We start from the raw sequence: 22,458 nt of genomic DNA, 5'->3' as shown, positions 1-22,458 counted from the left end.
AACCAATGAAACGGTAAGAGGCACTGGATTTTTAGGAGTCCACATTTTATTGTGACACTGGAAAAGTGTTTAAGACCAGCTAGCCATGTCTTTATCATCCGTTTAAGACCGGCCACGTGACGGGCTCTCGACCAATAGGAATAGCTAAACTGTCTGAGGTATTTATGAATAATCATTTCAACCATAAGTGCACGCATGCGCACATTCTTTTGAACGTCGTGGTAATAATATTATATAAGCAGAGATCATGCAGACGGATGTTTTATGGTTAGAATCAGTAGCGTGAACTACATTGATCACAATAACGTGAACATAGTTATTGCTGTCTTCAGGACTACATCCTCAATACGAAGTTATTACTTTGTGCTCGGCGTACATGGTCCACTAACATAGAGACAGCCTATATTTACAATATTAACAACATGAAGCAGAATTGTATATCTAATTACGAGTATCTTTATAAAGTCCAATCTTAATCGTAATTAATCATCTACGTAAACACTATGTACATGTACATGTTTACATTTTGACATTCCGTTCAAGAAAAACAACAGAGAAACAATTGTCGTATGCTGCTAATACTTATTGAGACTTTATGTTTTAATTGACGTGAGATTATACTGAAAGAGTTAGTATAACATGTGGTGAAATAACAAGATGTTTGGAACTTGACGGGTCATTATTGAACCAAATCGAATTTTTCCAATTCCCATCCGAAACTAGCCTTTTCAATTAACGTTATTTAATTCTCGGTTTTTTTCTCTCTTTTCATTGTCGAATCATACTTGCTTTAACAACACTCTACAAAGATCATTCCGCGTACAAGAGCGCGCTTGATTTATATTTTTAATTGTAACGATTGACCGTATAGCAAGCAGCAATATTTGTGCATTATTTGCATTTTAATGAACTTCAAATATATTTAACAATTTGATTAATAAGACTTTTCGGTTATTTTGATTCTTGCATGTTTATTGTGTTGATATACTGTACCACCACTCACTTGTACATTTGCCGTTACATAAGTATATTTTTGGGTGCTGCTTTTTTTTGGGGGGGGGGGGCAAATCAAAACTTAAATAAGAGGATCATATGGATTTTGTTAAAGGATGACCCCTTTCTACTTGTCAGATCTTTTGCCTTTACCGAGAAGTGCTACCAGAATTATGAGGAATTAACACACTTTCAAAGATAGGGAACAAACTACAATTGACTGGGGACAAAAATAAACCTTGCACTTAATCTGACCCCAGCAGTGCAACTTCCCACAAATGACTCGAAAGGACAAACAGCGTACTACGTCATAGTGTTAAACTGCTAAAAGTCTATCATGACTCTAGACACCAACAGGTGGCGCTGTTCATCAAGGCCTCGGGGCAAGGCCAGCCATCATTCAGTTAGGCGCTGTCATGTCAAACTTGATTTTACGGGTCACGAAAGCTACACACAGAGTGACGAGAGGACCCGTAGTGTAGTCTGCGCCAGCAGTTGAAGTTCGTTGTTATTTTGTGTTAAAAATTGTTGGTTTAACACTCCAAGTTGTAGTTACGCCCGTGCTGCAATTCTCCAGCGTGTTTTGAGCGGTTGTCTGGCCAGCAGTGACGGGGGAATAATGAAGATTTACGCGGCGGACGGCAAGGTGCAACAGGCTAAAGTTGTGTACAATGGTGACACGTACACCACAGTAGCTGTGCCAACTAAGGCAGGGCAGTATGAATGCAAGGTAGGTTAGACATGTCACCCTGGGCGTAGTTAGCCTAAACACACACTGCATGAGTACCTGCATGTGCATATTGTTCACGTACATGGCAAGGTAAATAATTGAAGACCGTACACTGTGCACGTATAATGAAGGACATGTTAAACTTGATATTGAAGACCGTAAATTCATTTAGTTTTTGACATCCAACCGTTAGCTGATCGTCCGAAAACTCACCATATGGTACGGATACACAGAAGTTTTGTTTCTGCGTTAGATTTTGCAACGTTATATTTCCATATGTCTGTTTGTTCGTCGTGACAAACAAACTTTGCAGAATGATGCAAGAAAAAGCGTATATTGTCTCTGGTCGGTAAAGTGTTCTTCACCATATTATCGATCATGCATTTTGGTTGAAGACTGAAGTGTTATGGATTAGAAAACAATGTTAGGCGTTTTTTTTTAAATGAGACGGAACTAGGCACAGGCCGTAGTGGAGAAAAAATGCAAAATACCAAATTGGGGTAATTTGTGTTTAATTTGCAGATGTATTGGTAATCTTTGATATGTGTACAACACATATTTTAAAGAAATGGCATGACAATTGTGGAAAAAAGTGTTTTTATGGAAAAATTGGCATCTTTCATTTTCACTACAAAACTCTGAATCTTTAAAGGCCACTTTTCTCAGTATTTTACTTTTTTTTCTTGTCGATAAAAGCAAACTTTAAACAACCATAACTTGTCAACGGAATGTTCAATTGGAGTGCAACAGACAGTATTGCAAGGAGACTTTTATTCTCTTTCCTCATGCTCGCAAACCCTTATTTCGTCCTCTGCCCAGTTATGTCTGATTTTGCTAGAACGCCTAACAAACTTGATTTGGTGCCTAACTTAAATACTGGCCACGGTGTGCGTATTATACTACCGTCACGCTTAAAACGTAGAACTTGTGACATACAACCTCGTATATTTATTTTCACGTGAGTAGTTCGATCGGCTGGTCTGGTGGTCCGACTATATACGTTTATTCTTTGTATGCAAATTGGAGATCTTCAGTGAATGAAAATGAACTTTGAGATCAATTAAGCCGCATTTACAAAATGATATGCGATAAGTTTGGTTTGTTCAACCGCTATCATATGGCAAATACTTGCAAACTACAATGTAAATAGGGCAATACCTTCCGATTGCTAAATATGTCCCAGAAGGTTCGTGCCTCTTCAATGCATAACGTACCAGGGCCGGAGGACTTTTACCGCCCCCCCCCCCCCCATTTTCCCAGGCCAACAATAGTACCCCTCTCGCGTTTATAAATGTGCCCCTTGAGATGAAAGCAAAACTACTAATGCCCCTCAACCGCACACGTCAAAGCATTTGATCGCGGTACCAATAAAATTGTCTGCTCTCTTGTAATGCTAAATTGCCGCTCAAAAACACAAGTACCCCTCTCGATGTAAAAATATTGTGCACCTTCTCGAGATGGAAAACTATCCCTCGAAAGCACAAACACCCGTCTCGCACTTATAACATGTTGCCCCTCTCGAGATGGAAAATTGGCCGTCAAAAACAATAGTGCTCCTCTCATGATAACTTCTCGAGATGGAAAACTGCCCCATCGAAAGCACAGTTAGTGCCCCGCTCACAACATTAAAATTATTGTGCCCCTTCTTAAGATGGAAAACTGGCCCCTTAAATGAATAGTGCTTTTCACGCGAATAAAATGGTGACTGGACTGGCCATCAAAGGGAACAGTGCCGTTCTCGCGATACAAAAAAATGGTCTCTTTACATAATTAGGTAAAGAAACATAAGAAAGAGCAAGATGGACAAGTATTCATAATTTGTTCCTCGTCATACAGGTTTATAGCGAAACGATGTTAGGGAAAGCAGTAGAGTTTATTGAGATTTCCTCGGTATTTCCCATGATGGCAATGCAGATTGACGATTGTTTTCAAATGTTGACGCAGACTTTACGTATTGCCAGAGCAACCAACTTTAAAAATTGCAAACAAAGTGCTCACTGTTGTTATTAAATTAATCATTGCAAATTTTGCGATAAAAAATTGCGATCGTTACCTCTTACGTTTTCATTCGGCAACAAAAATATTAGTCTTTTTTTCCATACAATCTTTGTTTTGCGAGAATTCCTGAAATTATCGTACGAAAAACAAAACTGAAATCGAACCATTCCCAAGATCGACTGTTTCTATTTGTTTTCTTCTAAATTTACATGAGGTCATTGTCAATGTTAGTGCCGTGTGTCAGGTTGTGCAAATGTCACTTATAGTGTGCACTCTAAAAACTTTGTTTAGCAATTAAACATAATCTTGCTATCACATTTTTAGAAGCTTAACATTATACCTGTATGTTAAATTCCTAAACATCTATGTTCAATTGCTAAACACAATCCATCATTACGTTAAACATGTTTAGTATTTAAACATGTTTACAAACTGATAGCAAGAAAGTGTTTAGAAAAGTGTTTAATAGCTAAACACAGTTTTTGCATGCAGTGTGGGTTTTTAATACTCTGCCAGTGTATGTCATTTCTCATGTGACACAGCCTACTCGATCTAACAATCAGCACACTCTCACCGCTTTTCAGTCAATGAATTCAAGTTATCCCTTTAGGGGCTAAAAACATGACTTGTCTAACACTAATAAACCAATCCACAAGATAAGTCGATTAGAAACGGTTTAATCTCGAACCTTGATAGCAGTCGTGCACTTTGAATACGAGCCTTTATAGTAAGAACATGTACAATCATGGCCAAGTCACCTCAACCTATGGTATTCTAGCGTGATTCTGGCGTGGATAGTACCGGGGTTCTGGCGTGGTTTCCCCCGTGTATTTAGCGGATGTTGTATCACGAAGTTGTCATCTCTCGCAGGTGATGTGTTTTCGGCTTCAAGGAGCCACACAAAACGTGCTTCTGCACGAGAAGAACCGTATTTCCCCCCTGTGAGTCAGTCCATAAAAGTAGCATGCTGGATAATTATGTTCAAACAATGAGGTATCAATTTGAGATATAAGTCGGATTAATTGATATCTGCATGTAAACTATTTTTTAGCCTTACTTTTGAGGCCCCGCGTATTTTACGAGATTACAGACATGCTATTGGTCGAAAGAGCATTGAGCGCGCGCGTGCAGCCTGCGCGCGAGCCTCGTGCGTGCCAACCGCGTAATGACTTCAAAAATTGTGGTGATTGGATGAGTTTTATATTCATGCCTGCATATAAATTCTTCATCTTCTGTTACTTCCAGAGCGTGTTGGTTTGAAATAAGACCAACATCACTTTGCCACCGACAGTCAGCGTCTTATGTTGGTATGGATTTTCATCTCGAAGATTAAGCAATTATAGACCTCGTCTTCCTCGACTTGTCAACAGTTCCTTTAGACAGAGGATCCCATCTGTACCCCTACCCCCTCCCCTACCCCCTGCGGAAGTTCAGATTATTAGGGCTTTTTCCTTCCTAAACCGAATGACGTCTTTATGTATTTCTGACCTTCAACTCGAGTGTCCAGCTAAGGCTTGTTTTGAACCCGTCCAATTAAGTGTTCTGCTTTGGATAAATATTTTTCAAGGCGACCGTATCTCCCACGGGACGAAGTTTTGTGCTTGTTAATGAGCCACTATTGTAGCGCCCTCTACTGACACACATGGGAAATGACAGGCAGTAAGTTATGAAGAATAAGACCTTGGTAAAATATGCCCTTTTTTGACAGTAGCTTACATTAGCAATTGCTTGAAGAAAACTTGCTGAAGGAAGTTATTGTTTTGAATGAAGTGTGATTTTGTTTAAAAAGTGTCGATTTTGTTCTTCCCGAAATCAAGTCACACGAAGGTTCCTCCAGCGCGTTACACTATATAATACAGTCTAATACTTAAAAACTAACATCTGACGTTAGCTGGAAATGAAAATAACAAGTTGAAATGTTTCCATTTTGAAATCCTGCAGATATCAAAACACACACAAATTCAATCCTCGTAGGCATATGGTTACACTGCGGTCAAAATGTTTAACACTTAAAAATCACTTTTAATTGTTATGACAAAAACATCCGGAGTTCCTTAGAGCTACGGGGCCCGGAATATCATAATAAAGCCCCCTAGATCGGTGATGTGTCTATTTCTGTCCGCACCGAGCGACATTTGTTGCTGGTTTGTAAGTGCACTACGCACAAACTGAGCTTGACAGGAAGACTACTAAAACAACAAGGAGACTAGGTATAAAAATAGCGGCCAGCTAGGGACCGGGTCATATCGCACATTATTCATCATGAATCATCCACTGATGCACACACAATACAAAAACAACTTGTAAAATACATTGCGAGGAAAAACATTAAAGGCAAAGCGTCATTTTTATTGGTTGTGACATCCTTGACCCGGCTAAATGCAACAGAATGCGTTGTTGCATCTTGTTGCATAGGGTAACTGCTCATTATTGTGCCAATGCTATAGGCCTAGCTATACAAAATAACCAACTGTTGACTTTTGCAGCTTCTTGCATTCAGCAGGGCAACTGCTTATAGTTCCAAGGCTCAGAATCCACTGTTGTAGTTTGTAAAATTTAGCACGGTAACTGCGCATATGCAACATAGTTCACTGTTGTATTTGGTTGCATTTAGCAGGGTATCTGCTGATAGTTTGAAGGTTTATACGACAGAATGCAATGTTGCATTTGGTTGCATTTAGCATGGTATCTGCGTGCATATGCCAAGGCTGGTGGTGCAACATGCACTGTTGATCATTTGTTGATTTCATCAACATTGTCTTTTTAACTGAGTTGGATTTTGTTGCAAAAATTAAGGAGGGTAACAGCTCATCGTGCTAAGGTTGGTGCATGCAACGTGACCCACTGTTGTATTTTGTTGCATTGAGCAAGGCTTTCATTTTAACTGTTGCACAGACCTTTAACTCAGACAGAATCTACCGAAAAGAATCATCGATTATAATGACACTCATTCAAGTCACAGTAAACAAACTAGCCAACGACTCTACGTTTAGTCTCGAGACAAACGAACCGGTCTAGTCTCGAAAACCAGCAGCATGTGCTCCCCAATACCTACGGAGCATGTTACTCACAGAGACATGGACAAGCAATGTAAGAACTGCATGGGCAGTATTTTTCCCGCCATTATCAGACACAACTCCTCAGTCAACATGGTTGGGCGCGTCCGGTGGCCGTCTAGTGGGCCCGGCTGCGCTGCGTGTTAGGGGCTCACGGCAGCCTAGTTGCAGGAAGCTCTGTTTAGCGGGAACTCTACAGGCTCTATCTGCCGATGTAGTAATTGACCAAACACCGGTCTGCTCAGCGTGGGGGGAAACGACGCCAGAAGTACTCAACGTCTATATTTAGACGCCCCCTTCGCCTTAGATTTTAGCTCGTAGAGTTTTTGGCTAAGATTCAACGGTCTGGGAAGGAAGGTTCGGGAAAGCAGGGAGAATTTAAGAAGGTCATTGGGGTCGAGACGAGTTGTAAATATAGCCTCGGTGTGAATTTATTTTTAGACAGCAGCCATTTTCTTTTAGTCTTATTTATGGTGTTCCCTTGATATAGATTAACTTTGTCTGAGAAAACTTTAAATCAAATCTCAGTTTAACAAGAAACAGTCTGAACATTACTAACCTCTAAAAAGGCATTAATATTCAAATAAAACAGTTTTGTTTCAAACGTATATATCCCGATTGTTATGCCAGCTAAACTGCTATAAAAAAATTAATGTCGTCACCAACAGATTGTGGTTTGCAAAATAACTTCAGCTGTACACGTCCTTGTCCTAAATTAACGTCACGTTAACGCGGTCATATTGTTTCTGACTGTACATTTCTGTTCAGCACAAATTCAAGACACGTGACTAAAGTTGCCTGGCACACGGTTACCACAAGAGTCCATAGCGTTTCAACCATCGACGTCAGGAGACAAGACAAGATGGCGACCATGTTATAAGCTCAGAAATAGCAAGTTGGAAATGTAACGCCTACAAGCGGTAACGCCAAAGATAGAAGTTTAAACAAAACATTATCAGCAGGAGTTGATGTTTTCCAGACGGTTTCGCGCGCAAAGTGAGTTTACAATAAGCGCGGGAAGTAGTAGTTAGTGGGTGAAGTGATTAGTCCTGACAAGGTGATCTCAACTAATTACCGCCAAGGCTTAAACACGCATCAAAGCGGAAAGAAGATCACAGCCCGAAAAGCCCAGGATGCTGAACTGATAACCAATTTCACAAACAAGTGACCTGGGATGAATACAACACGAGCGCCGCCATCTTAACTGGTTAGCCATTAAGGATTTTGAGGTGTCAAACATTTGGTCTAATCCATGATTTTATATACACTCTCAGCGATAATTGTATTTGCCACGCAGGGCGCCCGGAAATCCCGCATTCTTGCAAAATCTCCCTGTTTCTATTAGATACACTGTTTATTTTTTGATCAACTTAATTAGATGCTTGACAACAAGCCTAAAATATCTTTGATTTAAAATTAGAAGAAAATTCTGACTGACGAAGAAATTAATTTATATCTCGCCGTATCTCCAAAAGTAATTGGTCTAGAAACTTGGAGATTTGTGCATGTTGTCGTCCGATCCTACTATAAAGCTTTCTATCCATAAAATGTGTGGAGAAAAAAATCCATTCTAAATACATTCACGTGTATAATCAACCTTTGCTAACAGGCCTACACACGGGATGTTTGACACACAACAGAAGCTGATCAATACATTATATCTTGTCATATCTCCAAAACTATTTGAGAAACTTGGGGATTGTTGCATATTGTTGTCCTAATATCCAGCTTTCTATTCATGTATCACTGTTTCTCGAAAATCCCACGTCTAGATACATTTAAAACCAACCTTCGCTAACGGGCCTACATACGAGATTGTTGAACACACAACAGAAATTGGCCAAGAAATTGATTTACATCTCAGCAGATTTATGACATCGTTCTCTGATCATCAGTGCCGTGGCTATTGGCTAAAACCTCGATCGCGACTTGACAATTCTTAAAGGCCGGTTTTGGCAGTTTATTCCTGTCTCATTTTTTGCACGGTATCGTGAATGCACCCATGTTCAGTTGCAAGGTGTGACACATCAACCCACACCCCCTGGTCCAGTGAGCGACAGGTCTCTAGTTCATCCACCTGCGCGCACCCCCGGTTATTCATGATAACACATGGAATCGACCCCACGGGAGACCCCTCCATAGTGAACCCACCTGGAAATCTAGTCTCCAATCCAGCCTGTTTTTAACATGTATATACCGACTGAAGTTCAACAGTATATTTACCACTTTTTTTAGAAGAAATTCAATTGAACGAATAAATCCAAGAGATTCGAGATTGAATTAAGAGATTCAAAATTTACAAAAACACTTTGTTAAGACATCAAAAACTAAACAGAAAGTATCTTATCGAAGTTATTTCGTATGATTTGGAATGAGAAAAAAAACATCAGATTTTTAACAATGTTTAATATTACTTCGTTGTAAAATGTGATTTTTGTTTCGTTAATTTGTAGTGTAAAGACGAAGACCTAAAGTTGACCAAGTCCTCCCATCCAAAAGTTACGCCGAACCACCACCAGACCCGCTGCTGGAGCTGCGGCCTGAGTGCCTGTCTAATATTCTCCATTGTTGCCTCGGTTGGTTTGTTCGTGCTTCTCTACTCCGCTGCGAGGCCGGTGTCAATAGAGGTAGGTTCCCCTTTACATGCTAATTCAATGAGTTTGAGTTCTGGCGACCGTTAAGGTAATATACAACATTTGGAAACATTAAACAAATAATAGGAATTACCTAATTACTTGACTGTAAGTGAATAATGTTCTCAAGTGGCCTGTGAAATCATGGCACCTGGTTTGCTATCATTTTCAAGAAAAGTGAATTTTTTGTATCATTTTCAACGGTGGTCAGCCGACCATCGTTTGAAAAAAACCCTGACTTTTTCAAATACTGCCTCCAATTTTAATTAGTCCACATTTTGCTTGCAATCGGTTTACATACGTGAACGGACTCGCAAGCCAGCTAGTCTGGTTCCCTGACCTGACAATTTACCGACGTCTATAAATTGCCCCGTTTCGTTTGAAGTTGGGCCAGGGAACCAGAGTACAGGAACATCATTTTTTTTCCTTCGTATTCCAGCATCTATGAACACAAAACTTCATACGAGTCAGTGTAACAATTTTTGCTATAAATACTAACCCCCATATCCATCCATTTTTGAAAATTACAACAAAAGCAAATGTTGTAACTACCTTTAATTAAAAATGACAAACGTTTTGAGAGGATTTATTTTACAACGCCCGACAGAATTAAAATGAGAATACATGTATTTGGGGAGAAAATAAAACAAGAAGCGACATGTCGAATTTTGACTTAAAGTTAAACTTTCAAGTGCAATTCAAGATAATTTCTGTTGTCAATTCCGCCTGTAATGGACTCGATAAATCTGGCTAATATTTGAACTACAGATAAAGAAATCGACACGAAATCAAAGCTTTGATCTTGAGCCGGTATTGTTTGAGCGATAAAGTCGAGGTCAGTTACCAGTTAAGTGCAGAATTTTATTTCAAGCATCCTCACTGACCAAAGTCCCAAAGTGGCAATTCGGGTAACATTTTACGGCAACAGAGATTGTTAAAAATTCACATCCGAAAAAATGGTTCAGTTTGCACACCGTTATAATAATATAAACTGAATTAGTGTTTCCTTTGAGGTTTCAAAACTTCCCATTCAGAGCTCGGAATACACCCACATAATTTCCTTTGCGGCTTTTACGCATTTTCTCTTTATTTGTTGTAAAATCTGCTATTCATAGTAAAGACAGGGAGGTTTTTGGTAGTCTTAATTCCAGAGTTGCCGTAGCTCAACTTACTTCCACAAATGTTTAAATACCAGCAAGTATTTTTATTACGGGGAATATAAGAACGTGCACAAAATTATTCCAACTTTAATGACCCCTAACCCCAATTTTTACCTGTACAAATTCAGGTATATCTACGTTTTGAACCACGAATCGATCTAGCCTATTGGCGACGATACAATTGTGCCTCTAACTAGGAGTTGTGACATTAGGGAGACGTTGAAATGTCTCCTTATAATGTCCGTTGTCTCCCTAAGGTATAACTACTTATGACGAAAATGTCTCCTTAAGGGTACGTCAACAGGAATTTGAATACCAGCAAGCTTTATTGAAAGAAATAATGGGTTATGTAATACCATAATTACTTGCATCCAATATACGTCCATACTATAATTTGGCATCAGAAAAAAAAGATGGTTAAATTTGATCTCCGTCATGAATTGAATTGGTAAAAACATTAGGCCAATAAGCGATAGATTTTTTTTCTTGCCACAACACACTTTAGCACGGTTTTGAGGATTTTTAAAAATAGAATGTCGGACACAAGGGCGTTCCACTTTGAAGACCTTGCTTGAACTTTAAATAAACCTTCGTTTTACTTTATCTTTTTTTGAGTGGATGGTAATGAGATCCGGAAGTTCAGGCTTTCAGTGAAAGTTTGGGTTTACGGAAAACAAGGATTTAGTGCATCTCAACTGTTGGTGGTTTCAGTAGTGCACAGTACACACTGTGCCCATGGGAAGCGGGAAAGCGCTATCATTTACGTTAAACACCTCCTCCTTCGTACATCCAGGCCAATCAAAAGATGACCTTTGACATTTTGGAAACAGGTGCATGGGCAGGCAGCTGACCAATCAGGAAATGATTAGTGACAGGGCTATCTGTCCCTGTACCCGGGCTGCATGTACATCTAGACGCGTTTCGAGTCTGTTAGTGGTAACGACTCTCATTGATCATGCACAGAGACGATTCCAAAAAGCTTGAGACACGGCCACAGGGGCGTAACCAACATGGGCGGTTGTCGTTGAAGGCGTGAGTGCATTTGAAAGTAACGATTGGCAAACACCAATCTGCATTGGTTTTGCGTTGGACTGGAATCAGCCTGGAATCAAGTCTATATCGTAGTAGTAGCCCAGTTGTGAAAAGTGGCTCGGTGCCAAGCGGGCACTGATTTCATTAAGGGCACGGATTTTGAAGATTTACTCCTGTCAGCTAATTTCCTGTTCCTCTCTTGCTCAAGGAAGCTCAGCTCTCTCCTTAAAAAAGACTTTCCATACCCCCGTCTCGTCCTACGCGGGGCTAAGCTCATGTAGCCAAGCACTAGGAGACTTCTATGGCAAGTTTAGCCAACTTGTAATCTTATCGCCCCTTGCATAAGATTAGCCCAACCCCCAAGGGAGGAAGACGCAGGCTTGAAGACTCCTCAACCGTTTATAAATGCTTCTGCCGTCCTTGAGAAAATATCATAAGCCCACAGAGCTTGTTCGGTTAAAAATAATACTTAAACTGAATTCCGCGCAATGCGCGTGTGATAATTGCGGTGTGGCAAGTTCGCGCCAAAAACGGTCTTCCGCCATGTTGTGAATGAATCACGTGGCCGGGGGTAAAATTCCGGCAAGAAAAAGGAGGCCAGTGAGAACGACTTTTGAAAAGCATGCAAACATGGCTTGTAAAAATAGAGTGTATAGTGCGCTGCCCGACTCGGAGTAGCGTGGACATAAAAAAGCGCGGGAAAGTCTTCGAGGAGTTCGGGGACTTGCTGTTAATCAGCGTTTCCTTTTGAAAATATGGATTTAGAAGCAAGGCACCAAACCCTAATCAGGTTAACCTTTTACTTTGGTAACACAAGTAACTCTGAAGCCCCAAAGAGTAGGTCTGATGGATTTCCAACTACGGATAATCTTAAGCAATAACATAACAAATAAAGTCTCCTTTTTTACAGCCTGAGCACATTGGGTTTATGGTATAGCATTCAATGTGTTAATGTCTGAAGTTGCTTCTGTAGCCCTCCAGTTTTGCAGATGAAATTGTCAAATTCCATTACTGCTGACGTATCTTGTTCGGGTGAATGTTAAGTTTACTCGATCGTGACATACGAGTCAGTATTACCAAGTTCCGCACGAAGGACAGGGCCATGTTACAGAAACACAAGTTGCAAAGTGGTGACTATTCACCGCTGAGTGATTCATTTCTGTCGATTCCCTTTCGACTGGTATTCAAACCATGAAGTGATAGCTTTTCCGGCGTAGGGTTGACCCCGTACTATATGGACTTAGAAGAGGAGTGCGTGTGTTATGATACAGCCACTGCAGTCGCCGCCATCTTGGAATTGTATCATACATTTGAGTTACGCAGTTTGTCCTAACCTAACTTCAAAGTCAAGTGGGTATTTAGCACTGGCGCATTGACAGCTTAATAAACCTCCTTAACCGGTTTTCGTTCTTTTTTTAATCAATACCTTAGCTTTGTTTATTGGGAGCAGAAAGAGAAGTGAAATAAGTTTGCCGAGTGGACGGTAAAGGATTCTGACATGAACAAGTGTAACAGCGCCCGTAGAAGTGTCTTTTGTTCTGAGACTTGTCATCTTTACAGGGGGTTTGGAGAGTTAATCTAGTCAATCATAAATCAATCACAAGTCAATCTCCGGTCAATCCCCGGTCAATCACAAGTCAATCACAAACAATGACAAGTCGAACACAAATCAATCACAGGACAATTACCGGTCAATCAGCGGCCAATCACAAGATAATCACAAGTAAATATCAAGTTAAGCACAAATCAATCAATAAGCAGTCAATAATAAGCCAATCACTAGCCAATCACAAGTCAATCACAAGCCAATCACAAGTCAATCACAAGTCAATCACAGGTCAATCACAAATCAATCACAAGTCAATCACAAGCCAATCACAAGTCAAACACAAGCAAATCACAAGCCAATCACAAGTCAATCACAAGTCATGAAATCACAAGTCAATCACAAGTCAATAACAGGCCGATCACAAATCAATCACAAGTCAATCAACGGTCAATCATAAGCCAATCACAAGCCAATCACAAGCCAATCATAAGTGAATATCAAGTTCATCACAAATCAATCATAAGCCAATCACAAGCCAATCACAAATCAATCACTAGTCAATCACTAGTCCATCAGTCCATCACAAACCAATCCCAAATCAATCACAGTACCAGTCAAATAAAAGTCTTAATAATTATTCGTTAAAACAATCGACACTGAACTTGATACTGCATGGATAACAGTTTATTAAGTCTTGTGTATTTTATTCGCAGGATAGCTTCAGTGTTGGCGAATGCGAGTTGCCGATTCTTCCCGACGAACGTCAGCCATACGGTTACAAGCAGCACATGGCGGCTGACAAGGAGACTATGACAGAGACCTTTGACATCCCGGAGATCAACGCCAACCACCCAGCCACTATCATGCACGACTTTTACAATGTAAGAATATGCCGGGGAAATAACCAATGTTTTCAATAACAATAGGCCCTAATTTTGCGCGAAAGAGGGCGCTTTTTGCGGGGTGCACAAACATTGTATAATCCAAAATTATTAATTTTAGTTTACATGTTGCTATAATTAAATAACTACACTTTTAACTGCTTCATAAAACATACAATTTCCAATCCACTGTTAGTTCACAGGACTAAAATAGCTTTGATTATAGCGCCCTCATTCGTCCACACTATGGCTTATTCAAAACGACAGTTCAACCATGATTTAAGTGAGTGATACGGAATTTCAAGATGGCTGCCAAAGTTTGAAGATACAAATAATTCAACGCTGGTTTTGTCAGAAATTGCACATAGTGCGTAACTCGTATTGCGAAAGCACCTCCGAGACCAATTCGGAGAAAAACAAACCCAATGTCTTGGCAGGGTAGGGGCTAGGTTCCCCCAGGGATCAGAACGGATGGACCAGGAGGTGGTCACGGCCTGACAGAATGGGCGTATCCATGTACAACGCCGTCTGATTCCACGGCGCTAGCCCTCTACATGATCTGTTCTATGTGCTACTACATCGCACGGATACGAGTTGCTTGTAGCACAACTGCGCCGAGCAGTAATTGAAAACATGTTTTGGCAAAGGAACTGAAACATACACGCAGTTTCCCGTTTGAAGATGTCGGCATAACGATGACAGTAGAGGGCGCTTTCGAACCACTCCCTAAATCGCCGTCTTCTCCTTTATTGGCTGTTGGACTCTTACGTAAACACATCATTGTAAACAAAAACATGGGGAAAAAACCCAAAAAGATGACTCCTGCTAAATTTATAGCTGTGGCTTGGTTGCAAGTTTTATAATGATTGTTATCTCATCAAATTTAACCGAGTTTTTTAGGAGTTTGCCTGACATCTCAGTCTCAGTCAGTTACTTTTTCACGCGTTAATATTAAATTCAACTAAATATTTTGTAGCGGACCGACTCGCTGACTGACTCATAGACCGGCTTACCGACTGACTGACTGACTGTCAATTGTGACCCGGGCAGTGCTATTGTATAGAAGTACCCGGTGACACCAATGAATGGGCTAACTCCAGTATGAAAAGACTTCCAGTGAATAGCCATTCTGATTTAATTCAATGTAGTATTTTGTTCGCTCTGGGACTATCTTTACTACCCCCCACCCTCGTGAGGGTTGTGTGCTTCAAAGAGTCAGTACTAATTGGGTTAATCATGGCTGCATGATGTTCTTTTCTGAATGGCAGGAGGTCACAGTGTATCTGGATCGATTGGAGGGGATATGTTTCGTCATGAAGCTGAACACAACACAAGTTGTGCCGCCCAGGTATCTGCTGGAGGCATTCATCAGATACAAGGTTTGTTAGAACAAAAGTCCATACTCAGGCACCATAGTGACAATTCGCAATTATTGCATAAAGAGTTATATGAAAGCTGAACCGCCATTGTAGCTGTTGTTACGGAAACTTTTAAAGTAAACACGCAAAGGCAACAAGTGATAGTTTCCGAACAATTATATTTGATGTATGATGACGTCATTTACTTATATCATTTGGCGTTTACTTGCCTAAATACAGAACGACGTCCACATTATGTTAAATATCTTAGCCGCGAGTGGACACAGACAAAAAAGAAAGAAAGACACCAAACGAAGATACTCAAAATGTTAACATAATCTGATTTTGTTTCATTGATCTAGGTTTGTATAATAATGTCACTCAAAGTAGTTTATTGTACTTCATTGTTACTTTCGTATTACATGGTTCAGTAACCACTGCAAGATTGTTCTTGCTGGTGTCAGTGGTGCATGGCTTCTTCACGTTTGACTAGTGTTGGAATAAAATTAATGTTCATTTTCTACCCATTTTCTTTTTTCAGAGAGGTGATTTTGCGCTGGATATTGACACCATTCAGGAGACCATGGAGGTTCAGACGCCCCCTATTGCCGACATTTCCTCCCTGGGCTTAGGGACTGAGCTCTTATGCCACGAGCTGCCGACATACTGGCTCGTCAAGCCGGGAACACCGGGTAAGGTGTTAACTGAGTTAGCAAATTTAACCAGCTGAACTGTAGTGGAAAAGTTAATTAACTAAGTAATAAAACAGTTGCAGTTAGTTAAACCAGCATGTAACTGGCTTTTGAAGTTTCACCTGACAATATATATACAATAATTATTTAAGATGATACCGAAAATTGTGTTTGTTTCTAAAAAACAGTTCTTCGGAAGCGGAGTATTCCTTCAGATGGGCATCACGTGACATACTTCAACGGCCTGCACATGATTGACCTGACGGTTACCAACGGAGGCGTTTGAAGGAAACCAGGAGAACAAACTCAAGACGTATGACATATGTTCCGGAAACAAACGTCTGAAAAAAAAAATGTTTTAAATCGTCCATTCACAAGTCTTGAATAGTTAAGTATCGCATAAATTTAACCCGTGTTTCAATCAAAATACAATCAAACTGCATTCTCTTTGCGTCCGGAGAGGGCGCTAGGCATACGCTACAGTTAGAAGATATCCCGTCGAGTAAAAAAAAACGGCGTGATCGAGCGCAGCATTCTCTGGCGGAGTTCAAACAGGCTCAGTATCCGTGGAAGACAGTGAGGCACTGAAGACCCAAACGCTCGTCCGCTATTTGACCGATTCTTGCAGACCTATTTAAAACATGTTCATAATGCATGCCCGGTAATCCACGTTTCAAATAGACCATGGGTATATGCGCCTACTTCTTGTGGTCAAACATTAATAATCCGGATTAAACTATTCCCCAATTATCGTCGACAATCGAAGCTAGCCAATGCCCGTCCAAAAACCGACATTAGCTGGCCCTATAGCAGCATTGATACCCCTCCATTATAGGCGACTGCAGCAACCCCATTGTCTAATAAATCGTTTTACATGTCACGCAAGCATAAAGTCACCATGTGACGTGTACACGGTTTCAGATATCAGTCGACTATGGTTGAACTTTCCTAAACCAAAAAGTGAGATATTACTGGTCATGTTGGCCATAATAAACTAAGCCTTCAATCGTAATTGCATGGCTATGATACAAAGAGTGAATGCTGCAATCCTGCTTAAACATTCTTATAATTTTGTAACAAAGTTTTTCCGTAAATAAAATTGGAAACTTACTTGAACGCCTGGTCGCTGCCTTGATTCACACATATCAACAAAGGCGCCACCAAGCGTTCGAAAATCCAATACTTGCTGACCTCTGACCTTTATCGTCGCCTGATGGAGATTTGTCTCGATTGTTCTAATTCATGTAAATTGCATGCATCATGCCTGGTCACTTTTTGTATCACTTATGAATTTTCTCTCTAATCTTGATGAAGGTGTCGAAATGTAAATAGACTTTCCAGTGCAATGCAATGAACGCTTAAATAATTGCAGGCCAAATTTGTTTTGAATTTATAATTTTGATTCTTACTGAAAGCGTTGCACATTGTATTATTTAACAGCTCGCATTCTGCTTGCAAATTGACGGGATTTTCCACCCGACCATTGATTAGTGAACAGTCAAATTTTTTTTTTTGTTATTATTGTTAAAAAAAAACAAGGATTCTTGTATCTAATTGTTACATGTATTTAAACATATCATCTTTGCTCTAAAAAACATGCTGATCAGAAAATAGCGGAGAAAAACATTAACAAAAAAAACCCATGTTAACTTCAAAATTATCAATTTTTTTTAACAATAATGATATTTTGTAAACCAAACTCGTGCCTTCATATACAGACGGGCATTCTAAGGCCGGGGTATTTTTTTAATACTTCTTGCGTGGTGTACAGGCCAATAATATTATCAGCTGTAAATTTTAAAATGAATGCAAATTAATAAACGAATATTTTAGAAAAGTAGCTGGTTCCATATGTATTCCTTGACTTCCTAGAGTCTTATCAGGAATATGAAAAGTATGGTGTATACCTTCAACAAAGGAATGACACCTGTTACTTATTCAATTAATCGATAATTTAATTAACTGCCAACTGACCGCCTGAAAATCATCAGGTTCAATCAAGTCTTATTTGCGCAGCCGCTGCAGTTTATGATTGTTTTTGGTAAGAGGTTGTATGTACCATTTCCGGTATTGTTATTGGTCAGTGGAACAGGTGTAAGGATTGTGATTGGTCCAGTGAAGTATGACGTATTTCCAATTTGCAATGGTCCACTATCCGTCGAGGCAAAAAAAGCCACTGCATCGTTGCTAAAAGGGCAGTTTTGTTCAAGTTGGCTCCCATACCTTACATCGTTCCCGCTTGCTGAAAGGTATGTTTAACAAGATTTGAATGTGTTGGATATTTTACAAAACGTTTATAACCTATTTGGGTATTTCGAATTTCAACGGTTTAAGATGACACGCAATGTAACATGAGTAAAGGAGTCAAACCTATTTTGTAATCTATTTTGCTTGGTCTCTTCAAAATTATTTGGAATCATTGTTCTCCACCTGCATTTAGTAATTGCATCACCGGATTGTCTCTTTTTTTTCAATCCAGATTCATTTGACACAATGCTGGCTACACTTCTTGTTTTGCTGAGCCTCCTTATTTCGGGCGTATCCCCGAAGCCTCTCCCCGATATCACCCACGCCTCGATGAGGTTCGCCGCTTCAAGACGGGACTCAGAACCTCACAACTCCCTCCATCGATCCAAGAGGTTCATCAGCACCTCACTCTCCGACCGGCGGCCAGAACCACCCCTCCGCCGTCCTGAATGGAGGGACCCTATGATGTCAGCTGCTAGTCTCGATTCAGCCGCATCTATGGTATCTAAGCTTCTACGAGGTTCGGTGGATGAGACCTTGCCAGTGAGGTTACTTCGTCAAGAAGGTGATGAGGTTCCCGTGAAGCGATTCATCGGATTGGAATCCAGTCCGGTGAGATACCTCACGCAGACAGATCGTGAAGGTCATCCAGACGATTCATCTATGGCGATGGGTTCCCATGGAGATGACGGAGCGCCCCCAGCGAAGGATCTGATCTCGAGGCTGATGGCCAACAGATATCATGCAGCCCCGTCAACAGAGGGCGCGGTTCCTCCTGAAGTTAAAAAGCCCCCTCTCACGGTGAAGGATGAGGAAGCGATAAATATGTCCGCTCTGGAGATTCTTTTGAAAAGGCTTCTGAGAGAGAAACTGGCGAAAGGGGAGGATTTTGCCGAAATGTCGTTTAGAAAATAGAGTAGATCTACCAATCGACATCACGGATCCAACTTCATTCCACCACTTTATTAAGCTCAGCCAATGAAACCGCACACATAATTATAACTTTTAAAAATTATATCCCAGTTAGTCAGCTCCATCCAAGTTAGTGAATAATTTTGCTTAAAGACAGTTAGTGAGTTAGTAACTGTAATTTTTACCCAAATGACGTAAAAGTTTAATTATCGAAAACGACTGAGTTGACCTACTGAGCCCCAAACAGTTGCTGTCACTGTCTTGATCAAATTGATAATGATTAATGTCACCCCTACAAACGGACTACTTTCTCTGAGTGTCTGCAATTATGTTTACACGGCTTACACACTTTCTGGGAGTGTTAATCTCGCTACTAATGGGCAGAAATTAATGTAATTCCTGGAACGTGAGCTCGTGCGAATGAATTGCTCATACGACCCACCGTTGTTCGTGTCGGTTGCGGTCCCTCGCGGCCGGCAACACGCGACAGAATCCCGCAAGGGAACGATCAAGTTTCAGGTGATTAATCAATGCAAACAAGCCGACCGGCAAGCCCTGTACATCTAATCGAAATGGAACGTGTTCTCCAAGTCTTCCGATTTCCATGCTCCCTGTATTCTTCACCAACATAACTGGCCACATCCACCCACGTTAATGCTAGCTTGATCCCTCTGAAAGTGCAGCTGCATAATGGAGAAGTAAGATCAAAGTGATCCTTAAAGTATAAAGCCTCGACTCTGTGGGCTGCGTGCGCGTTTCTCACTAACCCCTGGCCGTGTAGATTACGAAAACGACAATGATTGATTATTCAGAGCGTAATGCGCGCGTAATTATTTGCTGCGCGCCCTATTGCACGTCCTGTACGTCACGTCGTGTGCGAACATTTTTTTTTCAAGACCGCGCGATGTCTCATCTACGATATGGAAAGTCAAGATGAATCTTTTTCTTTCCGCCAAAAATAAAATAAAATTTATAGAGCCTACTACAAAATTGCGCTTTTTAGAACTGACCCCCGGTGTTGGGTGCATTTAAAACAAAGAGGTTTATATAGCGTACGAGTTTGCGAATCAATTTTCACTCAAATTCGTTGTAAATCACCAAGAATTAAAGCCGAAACTCATACAAAACTTGTCGGTTGAATTGTATAAGAATAGCCTTTGTTTCAACTACCAAAATACATAGTAAAATGTCCATGTACTTGCAACCAAATGTACATTATTTGTTTTCTTCAAAATATTTACCGTAGCGGTAACAGTGCCCGAATAATAACAATAGCCGTTTCTCGATGCATGAATAAAGTTCTATTATGACGTATTGTGCCACTTCTTTCGATCTCGGCTTGCTTTTCTTTCCTTTTTGTCCTGCTCCTAAAATCTCATTGTAAACGCCCTTCGACTCCATTCTGCAGCAAATAATGCAATATAATTTCCCCGAAGATTTGCAGAAAGGCCGCACTGCGTGCCGCAAATCATCTTCGATCGTGGGGCGGCGCCGACGGCGTCATAATCCTATACGAACGCCATGGACGAGTCTGCGTCCTGAGGCGTTGTCTGCGATGTTCATATGCCTACGTTTCCGGCCACGCTGTCGCAGACTACTTACGACAATACACAAACAATGCTTCCTCGTCTGTGTGCGTCATTGTTATTGGCCAGGGAAAGTCAAGGATTGGACATAATGAGTATAATATCATTAGTGAGCAGAATATAGTCCGCGCTGAAAAAAAAAGAAATACAATGTGGCAAAGTCCCTGTGTTGGGAATACATGTACCATACGCAAGTCAGTCCGGCGGTTTTGTTAGATGCAACATTTCACAGTCGTTTGGACATGAGTGCAACATTAATAATCAACACCATAGTGCCGCGCCTTTCTTCGCAGCTGGAATCAACGATCAATCTTCGGGGTGTATTTCTGAATATGTGTTCGCAGAATTTCTAGTTTATTAAATAAGTGTGACAGTTTGAAATCTGTATCAACCGGCATCGGGTGTGGAAAGCAAAGCGCCTTGGTCTGCCTGGATCTGAGACAGGTAAGAAATGTATTGGTATAACTGGAACTTCGCAAAAACAATGTTGTTACTTTTTTGATTTTCAACACATTACATGTTTCGGTAAAACCGTGCAAACGTAATATTTGGGGACAATCTTTAGTCGTTAGTTTAAATTTGCCTTTGCCGATTGATTTGTCATCTGATGACTGACACATAACTGCTCATTCTATTTAAGTTAAGTCTAAGTCTCAAGAACTAATATTTTGAAAATGAAAGCGCCAATCTACGAGACAGTTTAAATTAGCAGTCGTTGTTGGGTCGGGGTGGGTGTCGTAGATTGCCGTCGCTTAGCTGGGGCCGTATCATAAGTCCGACGCCTCATAGGTCCGACACCTCATAAGTCCGACAATGGACAAACGCTGTTTCGGACTTATGAGGCGTCGGAGCTATGAGGCGTCGGACTTATGAGGCGTGGGACATATGAGGTGGAATAAATATATGTCATGCACGCCTCATAAGTCCGACGCTTCATAAGTCTGACGCCTCATTAAGTCCGAAATTTCGGACTTAGTGCTCAACTCGGAAGGTTACCGTACATTTAACTTCATAGTTTGAAAACATATTTCGTTTTTTACTTCAAAAGTTTTATTTTCCAGTCACCAAGATCTGTTTATATAAAAAAGCAATGACTTTTCACCGTAGGCTGCTTTCAGAGGAAGCTCGTACCATAGGTATAGGGGAATACATTTGGATACAAACGAATTGTTAACGTTCAGGCTTTCGTGTATAAATTCCCCGGATATCAAGTGATGCGTTTATATAAACATGAATAATAATCCTAAGGCATTAAGAAAAGAGACATGAATATTATCTGACAATTATATTAAGACGATAAGCTTAGCAGTTTTGAATCTATGAATTATTATATTTACCAACGGTACCAGCAGAACTATCGAACTCCAGGACTGTTTGTGCCGGTACTATAAAAACCAAGAAAAACAATCATTTTTCTGTAGTCTGGTTCCCTGACTCCATATAAGAAGAAACAGAGCAGTTTACATACATTGGGGAATTGTAAGGTCAGGGAACCAGTCTAGCTGGCTTGTACCCGTTCATAGGTGTGTAATCGATTGCAAACAAGTTCGATGGTCAATTGGGGCCAGTATTTGAAACAAAGCCAGTTTTTCCAACGCTGATCGGCCGACCAGCGTTGGAAATTGATACAA

The 22,458-nt window shown here is 40.5% G+C and overlaps 2 protein-coding genes across 2 annotated transcripts; both read left to right on the top strand.

The window, feature by feature from the left end:
* The first annotated feature begins 49 nt into the window (after positions 1-49).
* LOC119724278 (integral membrane protein 2B-like) lies at positions 50-17,922 on the top strand. Its single transcript, XM_038195256.1, has 6 exons — positions 50-1,723; positions 9,231-9,404; positions 13,865-14,032; positions 15,301-15,411; positions 15,932-16,082; positions 16,271-17,922. Exons 1-6 carry the CDS (start codon positions 1,613-1,615, stop codon positions 16,366-16,368), a joined length of 813 nt encoding a protein of 270 aa, XP_038051184.1. The 5' UTR covers positions 50-1,612; the 3' UTR covers positions 16,369-17,922.
* Positions 17,923-18,233: 311 nt separating this feature from the next.
* LOC119724279 lies at positions 18,234-19,929 on the top strand. Its single transcript, XM_038195258.1, has 2 exons — positions 18,234-18,331; positions 18,562-19,929. Exon 2 carries the CDS (start codon positions 18,576-18,578, stop codon positions 19,242-19,244), a length of 669 nt encoding a protein of 222 aa, XP_038051186.1. The 5' UTR covers positions 18,234-18,331; positions 18,562-18,575; the 3' UTR covers positions 19,245-19,929.
* The last annotated feature ends 2,529 nt before the right edge of the window (positions 19,930-22,458 follow it).

The sequence above is a fragment of the Patiria miniata genome, unplaced genomic scaffold (assembly GCF_015706575.1).
Source record: "Patiria miniata isolate m_02_andy unplaced genomic scaffold, ASM1570657v1 HiC_scaffold_18, whole genome shotgun sequence".
NCBI lineage: Eukaryota > Metazoa > Echinodermata > Asteroidea > Valvatida > Asterinidae > Patiria > Patiria miniata.
Note: the sequence above shows the minus strand (reverse complement) of the source record. Positions and strands in the feature narration are given on the sequence as shown.